At 41.7% G+C, this 10,335-nt stretch overlaps 1 protein-coding gene across 1 annotated transcript in view; it reads right to left on the bottom strand.

Annotated features, from left to right (window-relative positions):
• LOC108784649 (G-protein coupled receptor 1-like) overlaps positions 1-10,335 on the bottom strand; it is a 401,418-nt gene that overhangs the window by 374,017 nt on the left and 17,066 nt on the right. Inside the window, exon 2 of the mRNA XM_018553518.1 lies at positions 4,382-4,434. Within this exon, the coding sequence (XP_018409020.1) occupies positions 4,382-4,434 (53 nt within the window). The remainder of the gene's footprint in view (positions 1-4,381; positions 4,435-10,335) is intronic.

Here is a 10,335-nt window from a genome sequence, read left to right as displayed (position 1 = left end):
TCCTCCCCCCTTCCCCAAGTGGCTCCGTCTGCTAACGAAGGGAAGGGCGAAGGGGTCCGGTGACGTCACGGACATCGACGTCACCGGACTCCTCCCCCTTCCCTTAGTTAGCAGACGGAGCCACTTGGGGAAGGGGGGAGGAATCCGGTGACGTTGATGTCCGTGACGTCACCGGATCTCTGACGGACTCCGGGAAGCTGGCGGAGAGGTGAGTGTTTTCATTTTCGATCAAAAGAATTTTAAATCGATCAAAAAGTTTAACGATTAATCAAGGAATTAATCTTTAATTCCCTTAGCCCTAATTTTTGTTAATAGTTTGGGTACTTAAATGCATTTATAAAAGGTTTACCTCCTGAGTTTAGTGTCACTTTAACATTAAATCAATAAATGTAGCTATTTTAAGGAAAAAAAGCGGGCAACTCAAGATAGTTCCAAGAATGTCGGTTGTCAAATGTTACTAAACCGGTTTCCATTTTTATGAACTTAGAATCTGGCATACCTATGATTGAACTGAAAAAAATACAGGTTTTTCTTGCTGGGTAAGTTAAAATAAAATAACATGCACACACAGACAGTTCACATATTTTACATACTGATAAGAATTGTAAAACTGCCATTAGGGTAGACCGCTTATGAAGGTGTGCCTATAGTTCTACAAATTGAGGCTCACACATGCATGTCAGCATTTTCTGCATTACATATGTCAGAAAGGATTCTCAAATATGTCTACAATGCCTTGTCACCTTTTATAACATGTAGTGCTAGGTAAAATGTCAGCATGACTGCATAAAGTCTACATTTTCAAAAAGGAAAATATCTCTTGAAATACAAGCTCTATACACTAATACATAATTATTGAACTGATCTTTATATAATTTTTTTACAGTTACAGGCTCATGGCCATTGTAACGACCTGCTGCAAATGACAGCAATCCAAACCCTCTATGCTGGGGTAGGCAACCTCGACAGCTGTTGTGGAACTACAAGTTCCATGAGGTGTTGCAAGACTCTGACAACCACAGGCATGGCTCCCAGAGGCAAGGGCATGATGAGAATTGTATTTTCAGCACAACTGGAGTGCCGAGGTTGCCTTCCCCCACTCTATGCAGTTGTCAGTTTTGCCTCCTAGAGAGTTCATAGCATTTCATACTTTTGAAATATAACTGTGGATACTAATATTTGATTTGTAATAATCCCTTACAATCTTGTTTGGTAAGGCACTGCACAATTTAAGGCTACCTTCACACTAGTTGCGGTGTTTTTCTAATCCCCCCCATTTTAGCATGTGGGCTAGTGTGAACATACTCTAAAGTAGTTCTGAATGCAGTACTATAAAAGCACAAAAAACACCTCAGATAGTATTAGGAACTAGTACTACTATTACTATTTTTTAATAAGCGGTCATGTGACCACGCATACTCCTTGCGCGTCCTTCTTTCTCATAGCGGAGGGGTATACACAGTGGGGGAAATACTTATTTTTGTCAACTGTACTGCTGCACTAATTACAAGCAGCTGCAGTTTTAACAGTGAGGCTCCAGCTAGGAGCTGCTGTAAATCAATCCAGCAGGGCTGGGAGATGGATTTGGCTGCAAAAAATGACTGGAGGGGCTACAGGCACACCATGCGCTGGCTGGGCATCATGTAACTCCTATAAGTGAACTCCAGGGATGCCAACTAACCACACCAGCACAGATCTGCCTCTGTGGATAGCATGGCCAGTTTGAAGCAACACCTAACTGGCTAGATTATCAGGTATTAAAGCAAAATCATAGGCAATAACTATACATGCTTCTACTGGCACTCTGTTTACAGGTGTAAAGCTGCCAACAGATCGCTTCCAGGGGTTGGTAAAGTGTTTCCCAGGCTCCGCTGCCCCTTCTGCGGACCTGGGACTGACGGCAGGGTATGGAGAAGGCGATCGGCAACCGATTGCATCACTTTTGGCCCCTCAGCGGTCATTGTTTGGCTGTAGAAGCTAGGCAATAAGCTATTGGAGTGTGATCTGCACCTCAATAGCTTATTTGGAGTTGACACGTGACACTAGAGGTCAAATTGACCCCTAATGTCAACTTAAAGAGAACCTGTCACCTCCAATGTGTTAGGGGGTTTGTCATGACAGTAAAGAAAAATAAAATAAAAATTGTAAAAAAATGTTTTTTTTTAAATTCTCCAGGCCCTTGCGAGTGCACATGTATAGAAGCATAGGGTGAGCCTATGTATGAAAACGACAATCGCGCCAGAGTAAGAGCAACAATTTTAGGGCAAATATTCACAGATATCTCTAAACTGATGATCTATAAGGGCCTGTTCACACGATGTCCGTTTTCTGTGCTGACTTGATCCGTACGCTCCTGCACTAAAAATGCATCCCAATGTATTCCTATGTGTTTTATGGGCTACAGTTCTCACGTGCGCAGTCCGTTCAGGTTACGACAGAAAAATACTGCATGTCACATTTTGTACGGTCAGGAAACGGTCCCGAAACGCAAAATGCGTCAAAAACGCACTGCACTGCAGCTAACATACCGACAGCCCCACTCCAGCAAAAAAAAAAAAAAAATTTTTTTTACTGGAACGCATCAAAAACACATAGCACGAGGAGATCAAAACCAAATATGGAGATTTCCCCTTGGCAGACTGGAGATATAGACAACTTACCCATTTCTTTGGCACGACTGCCAAGGGTATAAGGCCCATGTCTTCCCTCACACCCTTTGAGGCCCTCTGTGTGGGACCTACATCCCCAGATCGACTAGTCTCATTTTTTTATGGTCCGAGGTTCCTAGGGGAATGGGAAAGGGAGCTGGGACGGAATCTCACTGATGATCAATGGCGCTTGATATACCGCTTCACACACAAATCCTCTATAGACTCCAAGACGCACGAAACTAATCACAAATTGCTGTCCCGTTGAGTACCATATACCAGGGGACACCCTCGCTTTGTTGGAGGGGATGTGGGCAGCCGGGTGGTCTCCTACATATCTGGTGGGAGTGCCCTCTTGTACGGGGCTTCTGGCAAGATATTCACGCTCAAATTAAACTTATTACAACGCTAGATGTACCAGACGACCCCGTTCATATGCTGTTCCACCTCCCTCCCACGACCATTGGGTCCTATAGGAGGAGTGTCTTGCCCCATCTTTTGGATTCGGCGCGGAGACTCGTCCCCAGATACTGGAAGCAAGCCAGGGTTCCGGGGAGATCTGAATGGGTGGCACAGGTCATGCAAATCCAGGAGGCAGAGGAATGGGTGGCGAGGAGCAGCAACAAATACGACCGCTTCTACTCTAAATGGGCAACATGGCTGCATTATGTATCTCACCCACCATGACGAGTGATGTCGCGAGGGCACCCAGGCGCTAGCTTGACAGGTTGCCCCCCCGACTCTTGGCCTTCTGGGAGGGTTTCACTTCACTGTCTATGTTGGACCCCGTTTAACCACTTGAATGTTTCTTGTGTAAATGTGATTTTTTGTGAAACGAGAAAAATAAAGATTATACAAAAACACATAGCACCGCGTTTGCAGATCCGCACCTGAAACTCATGTGAACAGGCCCTAAGGGCTTTTAAAGCGTTGCCTGTGGACAATTTGGGGTGCCTTATTTTGTTGCAATTTCATTGATGCACACAATTTTTAACATGGGTATGTTGGGTATCCATTTACTTGTTGTAACCTCATCTTTTATATTTTACAAAAAATGGGTACTCAATTGTGTTTTTGGGCCCTAAAATTAACTCAAGTGCATATTTTACAAAATGTTGGGGTTTGAAAAAAGTTTGCAACTGCCACCATTTTTCTCTACAGGGTCTTTGCTTTCAAAAAATATATAATATTTGGGGGTTTTAAATAATTTTCAGGCCTAAAATGTGGATTATACCATGTGTGCAAAAAACACAAAAAAAGATCTCGTCAGAGAAAGGTTGAAAGTGTATGTAAATATTTTTCTTTAGTTTAAATAGCGTGGGGAAGGGTTAGACCCTGCAATAATTTTTTATTGCAGTAGGCTAGGGAGATTCACCCTTTCATCTGTCCTCATGAGCACTTTCCAGAGCTAGAAAGTTAGTGGAAATCACAACTTTTAGGTTCTATTCACACTAGCCCGTCCACTAAAATGCAGCGGCTCTACTGCCTTGTGAAAAGCGATCAACTTCCAATTGGGTCACACATTCTTGTCCCACTGGCTTTAATGGATATAGAGATTCATGTAAGTTCCTCTTGGTAGTTCCGATCACACAAAACTTAACATGTACCGCATTATCAATCATCCGGTTATAATCATTTCAGTATCATTAGGATCCTAAACCCTTAGAAAAAAAATGCTGCCTAGTCCAGCTGCTATTTTGTCCCAGTTCTGTGTTACAATGAGCATTTCTTACCATCCAACTAGTGAGAATGCTGATGTTATCCTCTTCACTGTGTTAATCGTCACCTGTAAAACAAAAATCCACGCAGTTACCAAAATGTTCAACATTTGAATTATATTCAGAAAGTATGCAAACATGGACCTAGCTTTTCTCCAATATATAAGTAACAGATGCGCATAAGGGTCTATTTACAGAGCCACTTGCACTGCAAATCTGTAAACATCCATTCTGTACGAACAGAGGCAAAAATGGAGGTTCTTAATATATTTTCTTTTCAAGTTGAATGTAATACCACATTATGGCTAATAGATGGACCTGAAGAGCATATGAAATAAATAATTATTTCCTACGTTCCGCAACACAAGTTACTAAAATGCGATATTACATTAAATTCAGCCTGAAAAGGACCTTTGTTTTTGCCTCTATTTCACACAGAACAAACTTTAGAGATTCCCAGGGCAAATGGCTCAGCAAATTGTTTATAAAAAAACACCCATAGTGTATTACTGCTATAAGCAAGTAATACAACAGAAACAAAATATTTACATAAACATAAAATATAATAGTTATGCTAAATGATCTGTTAGATAAATTGTTCACACATTTTCATCTTCTATTTATAAAAAAAAAAAAATCTAATTTAAAAAGACATGCTTCATTATTGAATATTAGTAAAGCAGAAGCGGTAGGTGTTACCCAAAGCCACCAATGAGAACTGCTGGTACTATGGCGAGATGAAGTGTGGAATATTCCATAATTTGGGATCTTTAATGCGAACAAAGTATAAATCACTTAACTTTAGACAATTTAAAACCCTCAAACACCAAAACTTTAGTGCCTGATAATTCTCAGTTCATCCTGCGATAGTATACAGTCATATGTTGAAAGCACACTGCCCAGGGATAAATGGATTCCCCTATTACACATAACACATCTGTTAATATGCAATGGGGATTGAGCTGCCACAGCTGTAAGAGAGGCTACCGAATTACATCCAGAAGGTATATGTTATCTGAAAAATGTATAACCCTGAATACAGCGCAATGTTAAGGTGGCCATACACTTTACAACCATCGCAAGACCTTAGTCTTGCGATGGTTGTAAAGTACTAAAAAACATACGATCTGCCCATCTTGGACAGGCAGATAATACTTGCGATCATCGCAAGCCCGCCCCCCCTGAGGGGCGGGCTTCCGATGACCGCAATCCTGAACGGGCAGTGTGCACGTGCACACACCGGCCTGTTCGGCATTTGTCTCCCGAGCATCATTCAAACCAGCCGAAAATCTTCCGATTTTCGGCTGGTTTTCTAGCATGCTCCTTAGACAAAAGACGTGCGACCGTACAGTAGAAACGGCCACACATCTTCATTCACACTGCACAATTCTCGTACGATCACGGGATTTCCCGCGATTCTCATACGAGAATTGTGCAGTGTATGGGCACCTTAAGTGTACAAGAGTGATGGGTCGGCTGTATTATCAAAAATACCAGGCGTCCAATTTACTTAATTGGGAAGTAAGGTGAGGTGAAGCAAACCTGGCCCAGATTTATCAGCTGCTTCTAACTTTAGTATATCAGGCACTTAGGCTGCATTCAGACAAGGCATTTTCATGCATTCTGGGATTTCTGCATTCCGGGAAACGCGCGTTTCGTGAACAGAAAAACGTGCGAAAACCGCACGGCCCAAAACATGCGTTTGATGCGCATATTACGACCGCCCAGGTGTGAACCCAGCCTTAAAGCAGTCCACATTCTTTTTTAAACTTGAATGTAAAAAAACAAAAAAAAACAAAAAACTTTCAGCTAACCACAAGGGGAATTTATCAAAACTGGAGCAGACAAAAACTGGAACAGTTACCCATAGTAACCATTTAGCTTCTCTCTTCATTTTCAAATCTTAACAGAACAGACTGAAGAGAAAAGCTGATTGGTTACTATGGGCAACTGCTCCAGATTTGGTCTACTCCAGTCTTGATAAATTCCCCCCAACCTCTTTAGCTTCACGGGCACAAAGAAACAACAGTTGAGTTGCAGTTAACTAATAAATAGCCAATGGAGATAGGATTTTTATTCTGACAAACAGCTAGGTAATTAGTGAAAATGTTCACAGCCTGCTTTTTGGCTGGCTGCCTGAATGTGTTTCTATGGCAGTGGATCGTTAATAAGATGTAATGACTCACTCAAAAATGTCCCTTCAAGGAAAAAGTTCCCTGGCACAAAAACAAGATTTATTTTCCACATCATGGGATTTTATGGGGTATATCAGGTAAGACATCGTCTTATAGTACATAAGGCAGTACATAAGGCTATATCTAATGGCCCGCATGACCAGTAGGGGTTTAGCTTATTCCCTGTATTCACCTATGGCACTAGAACAGTGAGGCAGCAGGGCAGTAATAATGCCATGGATACAGAAGAAGGAACACGTGCAGAGTAGAGATGAACACACAGATGTCCGTAAACCATTAAGGTACCACTGTGATTTATGTCTATCTGTGTCTCCAGAGTGATGTGTGACAGTTTATTGGCCATTACGAGTCTTGCTGCCGGGCAGAAATATTATTCCTTTATGATCAGCACATGTTCATCGTGGTGATATCATGATTCCCAATTAGTAACAATAATAATTTGTCCCAGCTGTATGTGACACCCAAGCTCAGAATCAAAGAGACAAAATAATTTTCATGTAAAAAGGTAAAACCGCCGAAGTAGAAATGTGTGACACTCAAAGTGAAAAAAGATTGGACAAATTAAGGCTTTTGTGCATTACAAATGATTGAATTTATATTATAAATGTAATTTTTAAACATCAAAGTTTGACTTAGTTATCAACAATATGGCCGTATATCATAAAATAGATATGTATGACATAGGTTTAAAGGGAGCATGTACTAAAAGAAATATGAATATTGCCACTTCTGAGAATTCTCGTGCATGGCTGCCTCAATTAAAGCCAAATTCTAGGTTTCCTACTCCAGCTCCTCCTGCCCTTATTTTTTCTTTTTAATTCTCTAAATACTTACATTTTGTCCATGGATCTTTGGTGCAGTCACCTGGCATCAAGGATCCTCTTACAGGGGGCGTGTACTAAATGCTGCAGAGAACAGCACCATGAAATTACATGGCACTGTTCTCTGCAGCATTATCCTAAGAGCCCATGGCAGCTTGATGACATACCCCAGGGTGTGGGTCATTGACACCCTGGGATCACAATAGGTAGCTTGGATGATGCGAAGCATCATTCAGTCCAGAAAAGGAACATTTCTGGTTGTCACAAACACCTTCTATACTCTAGAGTGCTGATTTGCTAAAGTTGAATGTACCATAAACATGCCTTCAATTCTGTGATTGTACCCTTTACCATATTTCCAAAAATAAAATGATATAAAGCAGATATTTGCTCTTATCTTGAGAGAGGTGCCCTGCTCTACCACTAGAGCCTCAGCAATAAATGAGAACTTTTAAGAATGGGACAAACATTCACACTTCTCCTGACCCCTGGCAATGCAGTACTTAAAAGGAGAAGTATGAGGTGAGTGAAAATCACTCAGCCTCATAGTTCGAGACGATGTGTGACAATGAAACTGACACGTCGGCTCAATAGAACACATGCCGTCGCTCGCTCACTTCTCGATCATGTCCCTGCAGAGAGCCGTGACTGTCACTCAAGGCTCCCTGCAGGGATTCTCCCCCTCCGCTGTCCTATCCTCCAGCACTGACTGGCGGAACGGACGGGGGAGGGGGCGGGTACAGCTGGCTCTGCCTCTAGATAGGCAGAGCCAGCTGTCAATCATGCAGCTGGGTGGATCTCAACAGTAATGTTGGGATCCGTCTCGGCTGCGGCGATCTCAGTATACCGCGAGCTACAGCTCGCGGTATGCTGAGCTTTGGGTCACGGGAGGACGCTAGTGTGTGTCCTCCCGTGACCCTGGGGAGCACTATGGGGAAAAACACTGACCCCATAGTTCTCCTTTAAGGCTTCACCAATATTAACCTGCAAGGAGATACAGTATATGTTTTGCTGCAAGATTCTCCCAAGGCCTTCGGTTTGCCTCACTGGTGACAACTGGAGTGCAGGAAGGTGACCAAAGAAAAGTCTATAGTATCTAAACAGCTGTGGTCAGGGCAGGCAGTGCTCAGGCAGATTAAGACAGGTCAGGGAAGGCTGCAGGCAACATAACAACACAGTCCAGAAGGCAGGCCATAATTGCACGACAATAAAAATCACAGGGCACTCTATGTGAAGGAGGGATCTGACATAAAAGAGGGGGGGGGGGGGATCTGATGTGAAGAGGGGGCTTCTAAATTCAAGTAGACTCAAATGGGGGGCCGGGGAGTCTGATGTAAAGAGGGGCCTCAAGATTTTGCATACTTTTAAAAGGGTGACAGCAGGTTGAGAAACACTGGTCTAACTAATTCCAAATGCAGTCAGTCAGTCAGTCATTCTTGACAAATTCCTGTACACAAGTCAAATGCAATAGGAAACGGCCAATGCATTGCGCAAACAAGAACAAAGCAATTCGTCACCAACAGGAAAATTATAGTTGGATAAGTTAGTAAATGATTCCAACAAAATGTTAAAATGTCATGAATGCCTTACACAACAATGTAGCAATCAGATTTCCAAATATGTCAACTAACCTATTGAAATATGTTTGTTAAATCTGTCTTCCATCTACAACTTAAAATTGAATTGATCAGAACTTCAGCCATTAGGCCTAACTATGTCCGGTCATTAAAAAAAACTAAATTTAATAAAGTGCATTTGAAGCTAAAACATTTTTTCTAGTTTTGTGGTGAAGGGTTGGAACCCTTGTCATGTTTTTATTTGCTTCGAGGGAAAATCTTCCAATGGGCAAAAAAATGGCCAGTACTGGTGGTTTTAACATCAATAACAAAAAAATTTTAAGTGACATGATATCTCAAAGAACATGCCTAATAAACTAATCATAAAAAGGTAAAACCTTAGACCGCTGCAATGGAGGGGGAGGAAGGCTCCAGGGAGCAAGCTGGCTCAGAGGATCAGGCGAGTAGAACTTTGTTATTTTCCTCCCTAGACCAAAATGAGCACTTAACACTTGCAATGCATGGGTGGCCCCACTGTTAAAACATTATTTTCCCCGGAGTTCTGTTTTAAAACTCCTATTAAACTTGTCTATGCTGCGGTCAAATCCTGCATTGTTTCCATAATGCATGGGCTCCATCTGCAAGAATATTGATCTGTTAGCTCAAATGTTTAGCTAGCTAAGATGTCAGAAATTCTCCCGCTACCCAATACAGATCACAGATAGCGAGATGACACAGCATGAAATATGGAGTGCATCATGGCTCAGACTAGGAAGCAGTAAAGATGTATTTATGCCGCTAAGTGTGAGCTGGTTCCCAGCTGTACCAGGCGTTATCACTGCAGGCAGCGAATGAATCTCACTGGAAGACAAGACACTATTCAAAGCTAATTGACATTTGTAAAATAACCACTATAATGTACAAAGTGTCTGTGTGGGCCATGCGGCAGTTTCTAACAAAAGGTCAATTGTTTCTTGCTCATTTTATACATTAAGTTGAACCCCCAAAGTCACAAAGGCTGTAAAAAGCTACCTGACTTTATCCTACAAGTTGTGAACTTTTACATTTATTTGAAGCTATGAAATAAATTAACGCTCTACATTAAGGACATATTTATTGGCAGACATTACAATACAAGTGGATGACATTTCATGTAATTAGGGCCTCAGTGAGGTCAGGTAGATTTTAACATGTTAATTAAATAAGCAAACATTCTGCAAAAACTTATCTGACTTGGTGGTTATTAGAAAATCTAATTAAAAAAAGGGTAATTTAACTGAAAAAAGAAAACCAATAAGCCAAATATATCAACTTTCAGTCTGTTTTCAAGTTCACAATTTCAGTGTTGAGATCAATGCCCTATCTTAAAGGACCCCCTCACACTAACCCTCCCTGAG

This window comes from Nanorana parkeri, unplaced genomic scaffold (assembly GCF_000935625.1).
Source record: "Nanorana parkeri isolate BGI_ZX_2015 unplaced genomic scaffold, ASM93562v1 scaffold122, whole genome shotgun sequence".
NCBI classification, from domain to species: domain Eukaryota; kingdom Metazoa; phylum Chordata; class Amphibia; order Anura; family Dicroglossidae; genus Nanorana; species Nanorana parkeri.
Note: the sequence above shows the minus strand (reverse complement) of the source record. Positions and strands in the feature narration are given on the sequence as shown.